Here is a 17,930-nt window from a genome sequence, read left to right as displayed (position 1 = left end):
AAGTTGTCAAAAAGTGATGCAGTAAAAGAAAGAGCACAGTGGTGATCTTGGAAAGTTCAGCTTTCACACCCAAAAACAAAATATTATGTCAACATATTATGTCTGATGCTTTGATGCATTTCAGAAAAAGAAAAAAATAAGATAAAATAATTCTCTAAAAAATGGATCGGACTCATAATTTTGACATTAAGTGAATATAAATAATTGAATTAAGTCTGACGTAAAACAGGAAAACTGATTTCATGTCATTGAGGATAAAGGGCTTTATTTTATACAGTAAATGTAAATAACTCATTTCAATACTTAACATCGAGCTGGAGATATGGTACCGTTATTTTATCTTTTAGTTTGTTAGACACAGATTCCGTTTAATGATAATGGCTGTAAATGAAAAAAATTAAAGATGGCTTTATTATTTAAACAAACAAAAACAGTGTGATAAATTTGCACTGATGTGTTTTTAGAAAACTATTTAATTTCTAGTTATCCACAACTCTACGCTATAAATATGTATGTAGATGTAAAAAAATAAATTTATTCAAGACTAACTTAGTCTGTCATAGAAATAAAAACAAAAGACAAACCACAGAACAGTCGCTCTGATGTTTATTAAAGCTAAAAATGTCACTATAGTCAACAGAGCTCTTGACTCAACTGGTGCATAAATTTAAATATGTAGTACCTCAATAACGCAGGAAAAGTAGAAATGTTGCTCATGAAAAACATTTGACTTGCAGATGTTTTTAAATGCATCCTGAAACGCTAAACGCAGTTTCTTCTTGACTATTTTACTGTAGTTTCACCACCAGTCTCTCTTCACCTCTTCGTCATCACAAAGATCACTGTAGAATATGACCTAAATATTTTACTTTACTAAATGAAAAATTGAGCTTCTGCAATCATAACATTCGCTTTAGGGTTGAGCACGTCAAACTGGACACCATATTTAGCATGGAGTAGTTGCTGCAGCCCAGCGCTGTAGAGAGACGAAGGAACCAAATTATCTGCAAACCTTAAATGATTTACAAGGTGGTTACCACAACATCTGGTGTTAAAATCACTTCAAAAATCAAGGTACAAATAAAAGAGACAAAATTTAACTTGGTCTGATTCTATTGGATACAAAGAAATTATTATTTTGCTTGGATTCCAACAACTGCATGGCGACATATGAATCCACTATTATAGGAAGAAAGTATTGCAATTGTTGTAGGTGTGAACAAATTGGCATCCAGGTGTTTTTGCTGCCCCCAGGTGACGACAAACCCCCAGTAACGTCATTATCACTGCAGCTCTATGTGCTCCAGATTCCCTCATTTCCTCCTTGGGTCTCTTTAAATCAAATCCGCCATAAATTAATGTTAAAGTTGCACTCATAGGACTTATGAGGTTACATGAATAAACAGTACTGGCTCTCCTGATCTCTCATGTGTTACGTGCCGACCAGAAGCCCAAAGGAACCTGATTATTTCCTCTCTTTGTTTGAATGAAGGAACTCTGTTTTGAAAGAGCCTGGTTGTACCTATTTCACACAGAGCACATCATTCTTATAAGAGAGGCACTTGTTACTATAATAATAAAAACATCTCATTGAGCTGCTACAATGTTTTTATATCTGCTTCAAAGCAGCCATTTTCTTTTAATCTTTCTTGGATTACTGGTTCTTTAGGCTCTCTGAGGGTCTTACAATGTTTACCTTTGGACTAAATTTGTTTGGGTTTTTTTTGTCTGTTTTTCATGATATAAAGGGCTTTGTTTGTGTGTTAGTTTGGGTTTATTTCTAATTATACTGGACTGTGTTTAACCACATTCTGCTAGTAGAATAGTTTACAACCTAGTAAACTATTCTAATACTACACCATACTAATAAAATATTTGCAGCTGAAATTAACATTAATTTTGATAAGTTAAAACATACGAAACATGGCGAAATTACACATGAAACCCTGTGTGTGACGAGGTTTGTTAAAAATATGTCAAAATATCCTGGGGAAGAAAACGCAGAGAAAAAAAGAAGGGAGGAGTGGACGGTCACTGGTTTCTATGGTAACCAACTGTCAAGCGCAACATAACCTAATCATCCGAAGCAACGGACTCAGTGAAGTAGCTAAATATGCTACTGTAGGTTATTAGCAGCCACTTCTTCAGGTCATTCTCCCACCCTCCAATAGCTGTAGGTAAAAACAATATTGGCACATTTAATCTGTGACAGCTAGTGTTCCCACATATTTTATAGCCTAAAAAGTCTGCGAAAGCCGGTTAGCGCGTCGCTAGCATGTAAACAAATGCCGGTTCCGGTTTACGGCGGAAGTAGCAGCCATAATTCACGCAAAGCTTCATGGGGGCTAGGAATGAGGTGAACAGCAATAAATATTAGGAGAAAATAATTTGTTGACTAAACAAAATGCATTTAAAAAAATAAGCCAAATTTGACAAACCCAGTTTGTTGGCCAGTATTGATAGGAACAGAGTAAAAACACAACAGCAATATTTCACTTTGCTGGTCTCTTTTTCACTCAGCAGCATCAAAGACTGAATGGGATTGGTGAGTGGACTAAGCACCAAAAATAGTATACTAAAAGGACTAAACTAAATTAAATGCATCTGAATGGTGATCTTTGCTCACTAGCTGCGGTTTCATTACAATTGTGAGCAAGAATTTGTTGATATTCCGCTATCACAATTGCGTTGGTTCCATTAATTCCACACAAATATACACGTGAATAAGATAGTTAACATGATAAATTACTAAAAAGCATATTATGCCATCATCCTCCTACCACTTCCTGTTGTCTCTGTCTTTTCTGCAAGTAGTAACATCCGGTTGTGGGTCACATGACTTGTGTGATGCAAAAAAAAAAAAAAACTGTTTCCATTGCAGTTTTGCAAAATACACTAATTTCGATACTGCCAAAAAGGCTTCTAATCCTAGTACATAATGTATTCAAAAAATGAGAGTGAACTCTCTGCTCTTCCTGTCTGACGCCTGTGAACGTGACTGAGGTGTTCAGTTTTTTGTTGCTTAGTTATTCCTTGAGGTAGCATCTTGTTCTTCCTGCTGGCGACCTGAACGCATTGTTCACTGTGATCACCAGAGAACGAGGCTTCCTGCTTGACAGCTCTGCAACCTGAAACGCTTGTGAGTTCCTGCTACGTTTCTGCTTCATGAAACTCTCCATAGCACAGCAAAGGATTTCTTTTTAGGTAGAGAATGTTACATTTTAGGAAAAAAGAAAAAAATAGCTAGATCACATGTAGCCAGATATTTGGGAAAACTAATACATTTTCATGCATTTTGGTCTTTCAGTTCTATACCACTAGAAACAATTATTTTAAAAAATGTGTTTGCGTGTGTACATGGGAAAACAGAGATTTGGGGTTTTACAGTCTGTGGCAAATGATGTGCTAATATCCACATACTTGCTTTACATGATTTCCAATCGGCATCGTCATGTTTTAATGATATTCTACTACGCGATTTAAAAACAGTTCCACACACATGAACTTGCTGGCGCCATGTTTAATTGCTGCCTGGAAGTCGTGGTTGTTTTGAAGCACTCTGATTGGCTGACAGGTTTTAGCTTTGCGCTACACTGCCCCCTAGCGGTGTGGCATGTTTAAAACAGTGATTAGGGATGCATTTGTGCAGATTCATGTGGATGAAAACTTCTGAAATAGACTGTGCGCACAATGTTTTTTTATTCAACGTGGCATATTCTTATATCATTTAAAACTTTCTATAAAATACTTATTCCACACTATAATAACCTCCCTAATTCCAACTTGATGACCTTTTACCAACTCTTTTCTAGCTCTTAGCCAAACTTCATAAATCCAAAGGAGTCGTTTGTGTTTTGTCTGTCTCTGACCTTCTGACAAAGTTTATTTCTTTAATCAAGAAACATCTGCAGCAGTCTAAAGAAACAAGGAAACGTGTGGAACAGATTAAGACGCTTTTATAAAGAGAAGGAACTGAAGAAGATGTAGATATTCATCCTTTAAAGAAAAATAGTTGAATAATGTAAACATTTTAAGTGCTTTGGTGTCATATTTTGTTTCTGTATGAACTGAAATATTCTTCAGTTAAATCTCTCTCCTTTCATCAAAACAGCCTCAAGAAACAACAAACCGCTTCAATTTGAGGCAACAGCACCATCAGCTGGTAAATAGACGTTTTGGGCCTTTTCAGTGTCTTAAAATAACTGACCTGCTGCTTGTATGTATCGTTTATTTAAAAAATACTCCGTTATGGTTATTGATGTCAAAGGGTCCACACAATTCTCCAAAAGTGACTTTTGGAAATTAATTTATTTCTCTTCCCATCCTGTCCTTGTTGAGTCTTGATTATAACGATCAGTATGTTGGAAAGCTTTTGTGATTGCGCTAACATAGTGCTGGGATTCGGAAATTAAACAGTATAAATATTTTATTCAGGGACAAAAAATTTTGAATAACGGCAATAAATTAAGTCTTTATTATTCAATTAGATGGAAAATCCATGTAACCCATGAGGCAGTTCATGAAGCACCCAGTGGTGTAAGCTTGATTTTAAGTTTATTCTATAATGCATTTGCATTATTGATTAGTGGAAATTATTGTTGTTCATCAACACAGTCATATTCAATAAATTAGAACATGTCTTCCAATGAGGCTAATTTGTGATATTAAATGTACCTTTATGAACTGACGTTTAAGCAGGTATTAAAGTTTTCATCAAGCTCACATTTCAGTATTAAAAGTGTGTTTTATGTGATTCTTATCTTAAATTACATGTTTTATTAGCTGGAAGTAATTAACAGAAATAAAAGCTTGAAAACCTGAATTGGATTGTAATTAATTTATATGATGCGTTTCACCTAGTGAATTGAGTTACTAAAATTAACTTTTTAAGTATTTTATAATGAACCTGAGTAGATGTTAATGTTTTGTATTGGGGAAAAATGCCTTTTTCAAAACTTTATTGTTGATTTGAAAATGTATGATTTACTATAATTGAAATCGTTTAACACAGGAAACGATTTCAGCTTTCTTTTTGTCCATACCGCCCAGTTCTACTCCGATAATAAACAAGTTTATCTACAAGTTTAAGTGAGTAGCGACAGATAAATGTTTTATTTTGATCTCATCTAATTACCAAAAACAAGACAAATAAAAAACAAAAGTAACGCAGAAGAAAATCAGAAGGTATTCTTACCTTGCTTTCTTGAAAGGCAGCAGAGGCGCAATGATCAGAAATTAGATTCAACGCATGTGTTAAGCTTTCACTTCTGCACCCAATATCCAATAAAATTTAAAGGGTTTTTTTTTTCAGCTTCATATGACGATTATGGAGAAGTTGGTTCTCATCCTTAGCTGTCTGCTTGTCAGGTCATAGAGATGAGCAGCAATGCAGGAAAAGACTGGATTGTATTTCCAACCTCTGGGGTCTTTTAAAATATGCTGGGCACCTATTCACTGGAATGAACTGATCGTACTGCATTCCTCAGCATTCGTAGTGCTGGAGACATTACTATTAGAAATGCATTCATATCTGTGCCCCTCACTCCCGTTTCTCTCCATTCAGCTCAAGCAGAACAGACTGCAGAACCCCCGGTCTTTACAAAGAGTCACATTAATTTGGTTGTCTCACTGTGGATCAGTGATTTGATCAACCATCACAACCTTGTGAATAGTCTGTGCTGAATTTGCAGTGTAAAAAGGGAAAAAAAAATATTCAATACTCTCACAAGGTTATCTGTTTTGTTGACAATTTGGTCAGTCAATCTTAGACAGATATGAAAGCTACCTTAACCTACTGAATAAAATAATTTATTTGTGAGAATTTAGGCACGAGATAAAACAGGTTATTCTGTTTGTTTTCATTGTGTGGAAAACATTAAACAACCAACTCAAATACTCAGTTTTTAGTTTTTATTAATCTAATACATAAAAAATTTCCAATTCACCAAACAAACGCTACACGTACTGCAGAGAATTAATGCAACTCCCTGTGAACAGGCACAAGGCAACAATTCAAACATTTCACAGAAATTTTCACAGAACAGAAATAGTCTCTGACTATTTCTACATGTTAAATCTAATTTAATAAGGCAAAACAGAAAACTGATTACTGAAAAGACTTAAGATTGTTTCCTATTCATTCACAAACATGTATTGGATAAGCAATAAAAATAGAATTGGTTTCTTCCTAGAAATGGGAATACAAAGTTGAAACAAAGACAAGTATATTGCAATTATAAAAATTCCCCTTCAAAATTGGCTCTGCTCTTTAAAAGTGTTGTCAACATCTCAAAGTATTTGAGCACAAAAACAGCAAGTAGAAAAACATCAGAACAGACCACAAAAGACTTAAAACACAGAACTAGTTTTAGGAGGCCATTTCAATATTCCCCTCCTTCTTCCTCACCCTCCCCTTCAATAGAATCGGTTCCGACCTCTTCGTAATCCTTCTCCAGTGCAGCCATGTCCTCCCTGGCCTCGGAGAACTCTCCCTCCTCCATGCCCTCACCCACATACCAATGAACGAAGGCACGCTTGGCGTACATCAGATCAAACTTGTGGTCGAGCCGAGCCCAGGCCTCTGCAATGGCTGTGGTGTTGCTCAACATGCACACAGCCCTCTGGACCTTGGCCATGTCTCCACCAGGAACCACAGTGGGAGGCTGGTAGTTGATGCCCACCTTGAAACCAGTGGGGCACCAGTCCACAAACTGGATGGTGCGCTTGGTTTTGATGTTGGCAATAGCAGCGTTGACGTCTTTGGGCACCACATCTCCACGGTACAAAAGGCAGCAGGCCATGTACTTGCCGTGGCGAGGGTCGCATTTCACCATCTGATTGGCTGGCTCAAAGCAAGCGTTGGTGATTTCAGCCACGGTCAGCTGCTCGTGGTAAGCCTTCTCAGCAGAGATGACAGGAGCATAGGTGACCAGAGGGAAGTGGATACGTGGATAAGGCACCAAGTTGGTCTGGAACTCGGTCAGATCCACGTTGAGCGCCCCGTCGAAACGAAGAGAAGCCGTGATGGAGGACACGATCTGACTCATCAGTCTGTTCAGGTTGGTGTAGGTGGGGCGCTCAATGTCCAGGTTCCGACAGCAGATATCGTAGATGGCCTCGTTGTCCACCATGAAGGCACAGTCTGAGTGCTCCAGGGTGGTGTGGGTGGTCAGGATGGAGTTGTAAGGCTCCACCACGGCTGTGGACACCTGTGGGGCCGGGTAGACGGAGAACTCCAGCTTGGATTTCTTGCCGTAGTCGACAGACAGGCGCTCCATCAGCAGGGAGGTGAAACCAGAGCCAGTGCCTCCACCAAAGCTGTGGAAAACCAGGAAACCCTGAAGACCATTACACTGGTCAGCCTGAAGACAGAGGAGGGCCGACAGAATCCACATGTCACACAAATTTACTTTTATCTTTCCAGATGATTTGAAATTTACTTCATTCCATAATCTTACCAGTTTGCGAATCCTGTCCAAAACAGGATCGATGATCTCCTTTCCGATGGTGTAGTGCCCACGAGCGTAATTGTTGGCAGCGTCCTCCTTACCACTGATCAGCTGCTCAGGGTGGAATAGCTGGTGGTATGTCCCAGTGCGCACCTCATCTATGGAGGGGTGGAAAACAAATAGTCACACATTACATAAACTTTAATAAACACATATTCAAATCCTTGATGTCAACTGCTTCATTCACTGCTCTCCAGCAAGTGGTGAGACTTACCAATGACAGTGGGCTCCAGGTCCACATACACGGCCCGGGGAACATGCTTTCCAGAGCCGGTCTCACTGAAGAAGGTGTTGAAGGAGTCATCTCCTCTTCCTGCGGTCTTGTCACTCGGCATCAGACCGTCAGGCTGGATGCCATGTTCCAGGCAATACAGCTCCCAGCAGGCATTGCCAATCTGGACTCCAGCCTGACCAATATGGATGGAAATACACTCACGCTGGACAGGAAGAAAAGATTCATTTTAATCTGGGACACAGATAAAACATGTCATCTGTGGGAAACAAAACCATTATAAAGCTAACTGAATCAATACAGAAAAGGACTCATCAATAAATAATCTATATAACTTAGTGATATAGATTAGACCCTAACCCAATAAAACCAGCCAGCTACACTGATATGAAATATTTGACAAACCCTTAATAGTTTTGTACTTAGAAAATGAAGCTCTTTGTCCAAACGGCTGTTAAAGAGTGATGGAATTCATTCTAAATTTTGCATTAGCGGAACCAAAGTTTGTCTTCAAAGATAAATGGACCGTTATAGCAGTTTAAGAAACTTCTCTCCGCTAACTGAACACTGGCAAAAAAAAAAAAACTGAACACCGGCAAAAAACAAAACAAACAAACAAAAATAGGCGGGAGTCCAAAGAGTTTCTACAAAAAGTGTATTTTTCTTTACTCCCAAAACATCAGGATGTCTCGAGGAAAAAAAATAATTTCAGCAAATACTAAATGCGCGCCAAAGTCCTTTGATAACTATTAGGCTAACTGTCAACTGAAGGGTAACTGAATCAGTTAGCAGTTGGTTTGAGCCACCGCCACAATTAAAAGAAAAGTCTGACCATTTTAAATGCATTTACACTTACATCAGGGTTGAAAATATTTGGTCATAATACCATGGATAATAAATTGCACTTTGTTCAAATAGGCGCGCAAATTTTGAGAGCTAAAGTCAGCTCAGTTTTCATTTCCCATACTGTGAAAAGTCAAAACGAAACAAAAGTTTAATTATTCTTACCATTTTTCTCTCTTTTCTGAACGAGTGAGGATGAAGCAGAAAGCAATGAGCAAGTAGATTTACAAGACGAGCGGCGTTCGGGGAATCTTCAACACCAGAACCGTTAGTTGGTGGCGGTTAGGCGTTTTTGTTGGCTGGATCATACCATTATGTGACAGTTTAGGGATTGTATAAACCTTAAATTTTACGGTTTTATTACAACTAGTACAAATTTAGAATGATAAACAATACTTATTTATAAAATTAAGCAAATATAAATCAGTGAAAGTGTAGATTCTTAACAGATAAATAATATAGTTGCATGAAACCCCCCTACATATTTTTAAGATGGTCTCGCCCTACTGCAAAGCCTCTGCTGCCTAATCTAATCCAGTAGGTGGCGATAATGCGCCGGCCTAATAATGCACATGTTAAAATAGCTGTCAAAATCCAGATGATTGATTAAAAACACGTCTTAAAAATACAGTAGTACAGAAAACATCTTCACTGTAGTTCTCCTAACATTAAATCCACTTATTTCCAAAAGAAAAAAAACAAAACAAAAACCCAACCGCAACTTATAGATCCCGTTCTGCCGCCAGCATCCTCCAAGGCTCCTGGTGCTTGCGACCACCAAAGTTCCCTCTGTGGCAGTCGATGTTATCGCATCGGCCCTCTGTTGTAACTACGTAATATAAAGCCTTATCTCGTTGGCTGTCTGTTGTAACTACGTCATATAAAGCCTTATCATCAACCAGCTGTTTTAATTGTATAATTTGAGCGATAAGGCTTCATATGACATAAAACAACAGATGGCTGAGGCGATAACATCGATTTTGATTTGGGTGTTAAGAATATTTTACAGGCATTTACTGGTACAATTATATTATTTATTTAGACTTGATGTTTTGATATGTGCAGTTGGATTTCTAACGATTCTATCAAATGATGGTCCGTGTAAAATATTTATCAAACTGAATGGCCATTCAGGTTTCGTAGAAAACATTTTCTTTTGGTGTTTGCATCATTCAAATATATGCTGCAAATCAAACACATTCATTCAGTGAATCTGTGTTTTTTTTTCTTCTGAAATACCCTTTCTCACTGAGTCTTAGTTACATCTTCTATCCAGTCACCGAAAATTAAAAGCAATTAATTATTAAGGTCATAAATTACTCCCCAAAGTGATTTATGGCTAGTTTCAGGCACCAGGAGACTGAAAGGAGCGATTTTCCACTGGTTTAACAAGTTGTCCAGTAAATAAAATTTTATTGTTAAATATTTTTATTGTAAAACTGAAAAAGAGCTTTTGCTGTAGGATTGTGATCTTGGTATTATTAATCACTCTTTAGTGATTACCATATGTCAGCAGACATTTTTTTTTAAAATGTTACCTCTCATTGTTTCCTCAATCAATGCTTTGCAAATTTCACAGTTAAGACTATTATTGTTTTTATATATTTTTTAAAAATATATTAGGAGCATATTGGATTGTTCTTAGAAAAATGCACATTTTCAAAACTTAATTCTAATCTACTGCTCCAAATCTCCTGCCTCTTAAGGAGATGGAAGAGTGCCATTAAATAATAAATGACAATAAATAGCTTATAAAATAATTATTTAAATGTGTCCATTTAAAACTCTTCACTCTCCATAGATTCTGTCTTTTGACCCATACTTTAATTTCAGGAAGAAGAAAAAAATTAAACATAGGAGCAAACTCATTGAAACTGAAATCAATACCCTTTATTTCCTTTTTCTTCAGTTAAAAGCTGAAATTCAGACCACAACTGGTTTAGGCATATGCCACACATCATCATTCACAAAACTTATTCAAACAGTTGTGCAATTTCAAAAGTAACAGACAACACAAAACAATGAGTTCACTCAGTTAGCTGTTAAAGCTTGGAAAAAAATTTAATTTGCTTGAAAGTTTGCTACAGAGTTTGTTCCCCTTAAGTGCTCATATCAGACTTGCTTTAAATGAAAACGTAATGTTTGAGGAGCTCAAGCATCAGATCATCTTTGACCCCGTGTGCCGAGGCGCGTAGTCCTGGAAAAATATGTCGACGTACTGCAGGATGTGGTCAACGGCGCTGAGCAGAAGCACATCGGTGTTCAGGTCCAGGTCCAGCTCTGACGCGTAGTTCTTCACTGGAACGATGTAGGAGGTGGACATGCCCAGAAGAGCTCCGGCTTTGTTCATCTGCAAACACACAACTCTTACATTTCAGTCCAAACTAAAGCAAACACAAAAGTTGTCTGAAATTAAACTTAGTGCAACTTCTGTTATGCATTAGATAAAAAGTAAATAAAACAGAAAAATGTGGGCCCCTGGAGCCACTTTTGGTGCCCTAACTTTCAACGAAAAATTATTTCACTAATGCAAACTGCAATACATTAGTAGGTAGTCCTGTACATCAGCAGGTATGAATTGATGCATTGTCAGTTTAATACATCCCAATAACTCCAAAGAAATTTACTATAACTTTACAATATTTTAATATTGTTTATTGGGGCTGGACTATAAGGTGGAAAAAAAAAAATCACAATATAAGCATTTCATATCAGTCGATGGATAATTATCAATTAGTTTTGTTTCAAATATCTAAGATAATAAAAAGTCTTACTAAGCAATAAAAAATCTTGCAATGCAACCTTTCCTGTTTGATCCACAGTTTTCACTCTAAGCCATTATTTATTTTTAAACAGTTAAGGTTTAAGGTTTTGCACAGTGGCAAAACCTTAAACTGCTGCTGCGCCAGTTACTCAACAGCTCGTTGCTAGGTAACCACAAGTTACTCAACAGCTCGTTGCTAGGTAACCAAAGAGTGAGAGTTATTTGATGCCAGTAATCTTGCTTAGCTGGCTTTGACAGTTTGAGCAGCTAATCGTTCCTACTTTTGTCTAACTCTCCCAGAATGCTGTGCAATTCTGGAGAAAGTATAAAACCTGACTTTAGGTTACACATTTCCACCCACCGTATCTCGAACGCTCAGGCTCTTGTAAACATTGCTCACATCTCTGGCCGTTTCTGGACAAATCTGGTCAACGTGGGTCAGCAGAGCCACCTGGTGAACCCCTAAAACAAAACAAAAAAATTAAATAACCCTGAAGGTCATTTGAAATCCTAACTTTGGGGGAACTGGTAAAATTATGCAATCGTCTTTTTCCGCATTGTAACAATCAAAAGGGCAGGACGTCCTTAAATGCGTCAATCTTTTAAAAGTACTTTTAAAGACACTGCTACACACTTGCCCTAAATAAATAGCCATCATCCACATCATTTTCATCACAGTAGAGAAAAAAAACACTTCAGCAGGGAGGAACCTCTGCAGAAAATGTAATTATGACATTTTGTAGTAGTGCCATCTGGTGGACAAAAAAACAAATGCTCAACAGAAATTAATGTATAAGTTTGTGTTAAGTGAACAAACTAGTCTGTGTGAGTTAGTTTAGGATTATTTGAAGAACAAAGATGGGGGGGGGGAAATATAATTTGAGTTGTATTCCCTCAACATCGCCAAAATGCTTAAAAAACATAAAATGCTCTAAAGATCTGTTAGTAATGATTATATTCTTAGTCTTAGACTCTAACACTTCAATTAGAAATACTTTATGATTTTCTATTAAGTATATTTCTTGTGCTTTGATTCAACTTGCAGAAAATGACACTTGAAAAGCATTTACCAGTTAAAGCTACATGCAAAACAGTGATTAATTTACATTGTTTATGTGTGTCCGTCTGCGTTGGCTCACCCAGCTCGCTGATGTACTCTCGCAGCTGTTTGAAGGTGGAGCCGAAGCCTTTGTGGTAGGATGAAATCTTCGAGGCGTCCACCATGAAGGCCACACAGTGGATTCTGTCCCTGAGGCTGGGCGTCTTCACGTACCCCGCCGTTTCTGTGCCAACTGGTTGATCCGGACTGAACTGAGGCAGACAAGTTCAAAGATCAAGCTTTGAACAGTTAACCGAAGAGTGAGTTTTCCCCCACAACTCTGAGGAATATGCGTTCAGAAGATTTTAAAAATCAGATATAATCGTCCTACCTTGTGCCCTTCAGGAACGTGGCCTTTAATCACGGACAGGATGTCGTGTAGCGTCAACCCGGTCGTCTCTCCGTCGCCGAGGCCCATGATGTCACACAGCACCAGCCCGGTGTTGTCCTCCCCATTCTGACCACGGATGTTGAAGGACTGTAGCTGACAAAATGGGTCAAAGTTAATGCTGTAAAGCTCATGAGCAAAACTCGTCAACAAGAGAGAGGAGGGACAAATAAAAAAAAAAAATCTGTATTTCTACTGTTTATTAAAGGAGGTGAGAAATAAAAGGTAGGCCTTCAATCTGCAGAGTGGAGTGTTGAACAGCAGGGCATGGTGGACTGGAGAAACGACACCGGTTGCTTTGTTTAAAGTAACCGCATTATGCTTCCTTGAACAAGTTAGGATAGCTATACAAAACTGTCCACCACTTTTTTCTCCCACAAAACCATACTTAGATAACATTTTAGTTCTGTCCATTTTGAGCTCTTTTAGAATGAGCTCTTACAGCTCCTCCTGTCACTTTAAATCCAAATAAGCTGCTGCTGGCCACGCCCCCCCAACTCACTGTTGAAATGGCTGCAAACTGATGCATAATTATACAACTGTACATCTTTGGAAAGCAGAAGTGGAGCCTCCCGCGCAGCCAACAAGAATGCAGTAGGTGGTTTCTGGATGGTAAGTCAACAACAAAAACACTCGTCTTTTCCAGCAGCCATTGTACACCCCATACAGCGATAAAACCAGCTGACCAAACATCATGGAGCTCTGCTTGGGTTGCTAGGTAACGGGGCAGTGCCTGCTGATTTGTGACGTTACATTCAGATGATTTTTCAACCGGCTAATTTTCCAAACACCAACAAAATATCAACTTATTCCCAAAAAGAAGCTGTATGTCTTTTTTCAAAGAGCTTGGATTGTTTTTAGGAACAGTTGAGACCCAAATGGAAGTACAAAAATGAGCAAAATGTTAATTTAGCGGAATACATCCCCTTTAAAAAGACCTTTTCAATATGAATGTGTCACTTTCTACAATGAGCCAGAACATTGGGGAGGGGGAAGAGACTAATTAAGGCAGAAACTTTCAGTTTGGAGGTATAACATGTCATGGAACAACACAAAAAGATCCATGGTTTAAATTTTTAAAAAAGATTAATTTTCTATTTTATCAGGACTGTGCACATCAACCAACATTAACAAACCATCCATCAGGCGTGAAAACATCCTTTGAAGATGTGTCCACTGCTGGTCAAGCGTTACCTTTTTAGTGAAGCTGGTGTTGAAGGAGGAGCCCACCATGGCACGGTTCGTCACTCTCCCATTAAACACAGACTGGACTGAACTGATGAAACTGGACTTCCCAGAACGAACCGGTCCGAGGAGGAGAACCCGGGCCTGAGGCACATCCTTACAGCTGGGTCTGTAGGAGCTAACAGCCTTCATCAGGCTTTTCTTCTGCCTTTAATGTAAAGATTAAAGGATCAGAGGAAGATGGAAACAACATTCATGCTGGGAGGTGGAGGCTAAATGTACTCACTCTTCGGTCCACTGAACATCTCTCCACTGAGATTCCAGTTTTGACTGAAATCCTGTAAAAACTTCGACAAATAAAATATTATTAACTACCAGCTGTAGTAAATGTAAGAAAACCCTTTATATTTCAAAACCTATAAAAGTTAGTGTGTAAAGAAATTACAATGTCAATGGTAATTGACATGGTAATGCTTCTTTAATGTACTTTAATTTATTTTAGATTTGTCAAACTTGAGACTAAATATATCGTGGTTTTTTTTTATCTTTACTGTTTTCTCAAACTTTGATTTGCAAAAACTGCACATTTACTCAAATATTAACTTAGGTTTATTTCCAAAGAACATATATTTGGTTTCTAGGAGTTGTGTTTACTGTACATTTAAACCAAAGAAAGTAAAGCAGTGACTGATTTTAACATAAATGTGCAAATTTAGTGTTGGAGATGATTTTTTAAAGAATGAATGTCTGCTAGTAGCTTACCTGGGATTTCTACAGGTTTTCCCTTCTTTTTCTCTTTTGTGCTGTCATTTTGTAACTGACTGGAAATAGTGAACCTGGATGAGGTCAAAGTAGGAGCAGGAGGCGAAGGATTGCTTAGAGGAACAAAGGAGGAGGAGCTGCTGGGAAGTCCAAACAAGAAACCCACACTAATAAAAGAAAATATGTGTCAGACTATACACTGAAAAACAAAACAACAAATTTCTTTTTCTAAAATCTAGACTTCTTGAGTAGTTCAACCCAAACTTTTGTCAAAAACAGTGTTCTTGAGAACAAATCCCATTTTCCCCCCTCTCCTTTAAGTGAATCGGAGAATAAAGTATGAATTGGAAGTACGATGATTTGCAAAGGTATTTAAAAAGGAGCTGCCATAAAGACATGGTTTACTGAAGCTGCAAGAGAGCAAAACATTACACTGAACAGAACTGGAATTAGCAAAATACCTTTCAAACTTCAGAGCAAAAGTAAATCCTCTGAGCTCAAGATTTTTGATATTTTATAAACAAAGAGAGACCAGAAAAAACATGAAAAATGACTAGTTTTACCTAACAAGTAAAAAACATGATGCTGTGCATTTGACACCTTTATTCCTCTATATTTTTGTAATTTTGGACATCTTGTAGCTAATGGAAAAACCTATAACCATGCAGAAATTTGTATCCATGTGAACTCAGAAAAGTGTGACAATTGTCTGTTTTATAAATGATGGTAACAAAGTGACAGTGGATATAACTGAATAGATGTTGAACAAATTTAACTTTAAACAAAAACAATTGATTGAATTATGTCTGTGGGATCATCCCTGTGGCAGAAGTGTAAAATCAAGGCGCTATCATACAGTAAAATTTTATTATTCAATATTGTTTACCTTACTGATAAAATATAATTAAGCTGATAGCATTTATACAGAAAGTAAAATTCAATTGATAAATTACAATTTTATAAAATCAACATAATATACCAAACTACACACAGTCAGTTTTTTATGAAGAGGCTACTAGTATTTATTTTGTAAATATTAACTTAGCCCAGTCACATTTAGAGTGTGAGGAAGTAGTAAGTTGTAGGACGTTACTAGTTTTATTTTATCTAAAATATATTAAAATGCTTCAGGAAATAAGTTCATTTGCTACCTGTTTCTGCTGTCCATGGGTTTGTATTTTGTAGCTCTTTATTTGATATCTTCTTGTCTTCGTTTATAACTGTGTCTGATATCTGGTTTGTTTATGAAAGCTTTTCCTTTTACCTAGTGAACACAGCTGTGTCACATTGCTAATTTACCCTCACTGTGTTTATTCCCAGGTTTTCCCTTTGCAGAGCCTTTGTTGTCTCCTCATCGTGCTGTTTTTTCTTCCCTCCAAAGTTTTTTTTATTCTTTATGTTTAAGAACTTCCTGGTAGTTGCATATTTGCTTCTGTTTAGGTTAACTATTGCTACAATATTAGTTACTTTAATGTAAATAAAAGTGTATAAAAATCCTGATTGGTGGAGCTTATATCTGCTGACAGATTAATTTTTACAATCAGGTTTGTATTTGCAATTTAGAAATACTTTTAAATAAACTAGAATCAGTTATAATCACTTTAACACAATTTAAACTTACTCTCTATTCATTAAAAAGAGTGATGTACTTAAAATACATCACTTGAAATAAACTTTGCTTAGGAAAACACAAAGCTCCACTTTTTCCTTTCTCTCAATTTTCCATCAGTGGATACAGAACTCTGTGAACAATCAGCTTCTTTAGCAACGGCGACTCAAACTACTGCTGCTAAAGAGGAACTGTCAAGCCAACAGCCTTCCCAAGATTGTTTATGTTAACGACAACATTAATTAAAAATAATGGTTTTACATTGTATAGTTTAAGAAACTTTTATTTTTGTTATAAGTTTCCGTAAGCCATAAACTCATAAGTCAACACATCTCAATTTCACTTTTCAATCGAATCACGATTAAATTAACTTTTCGAATGTATTCTAGATCATTTATAAGGATCTTTTCAGCTGTCATTTCCACACCCAGTTTTTACAGAAACCGATCAAGCCAAGTAGGTCGCAAAAGTGCAGAAGCCTCCAGCAGAAATGTTAAAGCAAGTAAATCAAATTGATCATTTACTTCTTGCAACAGAAACGCTGCATACCCGGGTTTATCTTCGCTTTTTTTCTCCATAGTGACCTCTGCGAGTAGACGTGTCAGAGCGCAGCAGATGCGTGGACAGACGAAACTTTAATTTCTCCACAGCGAAGTTTTACCAAGAAAAGAAAGTGAAAGCGAGAATTTCATAAACCCACACAACTGAGTGGCGGAACAAACGATCCATTTACACAGACGGTAGTTCTTAAAGTGAGACTCAACCCCAAATCAACATTTTTTATTTAAATTGCCCAAATAGGTTATTTGAGATTCTATGTTTATGATTCTGTGCGAATTCGGACATTTTTGTGGAATTATTTTAATTCGGCGTTAGTTTGCATAAAATCGTCCCACTTCTAGGCTGTCCGGTCAAACGGAAGTTGTATGTTGTTGCATGTTTTTGTTTACATCCGGAAGTCTCTCGCATGCGCACAACGCTGAAGGGTAAAAGTTGCCGATTCTTTTACATGCCATACATAGCAGCGGTAGAACATTACCGTGACCAAAATAATTCCTGAAGATGTATTATTAATTTAGTGGAGTATGCCACAGTAAAGGGAAAAATAACACAGAAAAAAAATTTAATATTAACTCAAAACCACTCTTATTCTTCTCTTATCTAGCTCTCTATGTCGGCTTGCTATTCACAGATTTGTTACCATAGCAACAACGCCGCTAACATATCAGGATTTAACGCCAAAATACACGCAAACATTTCCCACACAAAGAACAGAACATTCGGTTCGTTAAGGTTTTATGTTTTCAGGCTTGATATTTTGTGATTATGGGCTCTTTGCACGTCAGCTTCCGTGTTCGGGGATAAGCGGCTCGGTCGCTTCCGGTCTATTGAAAATGGCATTTTACACTTGGTGCTTGTTGAACTTGCCCAAGGTAACAATTAATGATACATTGATCCGAAGCTCCAAAAGGTAAGCTGGAGAATGGTTTTAAGATGTTCGCCTTGTTATACATTCACAGATACGAAGGTGAGTTTCACT

At 37.4% G+C, this 17,930-nt stretch overlaps 2 protein-coding genes and 1 long non-coding RNA gene across 6 annotated transcripts; 1 reads left to right on the top strand and 2 right to left on the bottom strand.

Moving 5' to 3' along the window:
• The first annotated feature begins 2,876 nt into the window (after positions 1–2,876).
• Positions 2,877–5,860, top strand: LOC106944937 (uncharacterized). 2 transcript variants are annotated; one of them, XR_001424444.1, is made up of 3 exons: positions 2,877–3,139; positions 4,112–4,162; positions 5,564–5,860. It is a non-coding gene; the product is annotated as an uncharacterized LOC106944937 (long non-coding RNA). The 2 variants fall into 2 exon arrangements; XR_001424445.1 differs by having other exon boundaries at positions 5,312–5,860.
• A 243-nt stretch (positions 5,861–6,103) lies between these two features.
• On the bottom strand, positions 6,104–8,860 carry LOC106944933 (tubulin alpha-1B chain-like). Its single transcript, XM_015028270.1, has 4 exons — positions 8,749–8,860; positions 7,723–7,945; positions 7,458–7,606; positions 6,104–7,361 (listed from the first exon to the last, which is right to left on the bottom strand). The coding sequence occupies exons 1-4, from the start codon at positions 8,749–8,751 to the stop codon at positions 6,381–6,383; spliced, it is 1,356 nt and encodes a 451-aa protein (XP_014883756.1). The 5' UTR covers positions 8,752–8,860; the 3' UTR covers positions 6,104–6,380.
• A 1,591-nt stretch (positions 8,861–10,451) lies between these two features.
• ifi44g (interferon induced protein 44g) lies at positions 10,452–17,230 on the bottom strand. Of its 3 annotated transcripts, none has more exons than XM_015028273.1 (8): positions 16,940–17,230; positions 14,782–14,948; positions 14,306–14,366; positions 14,029–14,227; positions 12,778–12,924; positions 12,487–12,658; positions 11,709–11,809; positions 10,452–10,933 (listed from the first exon to the last, which is right to left on the bottom strand). In XM_015028273.1, exons 1-8 carry the CDS (start codon positions 16,966–16,968, stop codon positions 10,742–10,744), a joined length of 1,068 nt encoding a protein of 355 aa, XP_014883759.1. In that variant the 5' UTR covers positions 16,969–17,230; the 3' UTR covers positions 10,452–10,741. The 3 variants fall into 3 exon arrangements, with proteins under 3 accessions (XP_014883759.1, XP_014883758.1, XP_014883760.1); XM_015028272.1 differs by having other exon boundaries at positions 12,778–12,930; positions 16,940–17,229; XM_015028274.1 differs by lacking the exon at positions 16,940–17,230 and adding an exon at positions 15,933–16,051 and having other exon boundaries at positions 12,778–12,930.
• Between the last annotated feature and the right edge of the window lie 700 nt (positions 17,231–17,930).

This window comes from Poecilia latipinna, unplaced genomic scaffold (genome assembly GCF_001443285.1).
Source record: "Poecilia latipinna isolate Pla-1442-1.1 unplaced genomic scaffold, P_latipinna-1.0 Scaffold118, whole genome shotgun sequence".
Lineage (NCBI taxonomy): Eukaryota > Metazoa > Chordata > Actinopteri > Cyprinodontiformes > Poeciliidae > Poecilia > Poecilia latipinna.
Note: the sequence above shows the minus strand (reverse complement) of the source record. Positions and strands in the feature narration are given on the sequence as shown.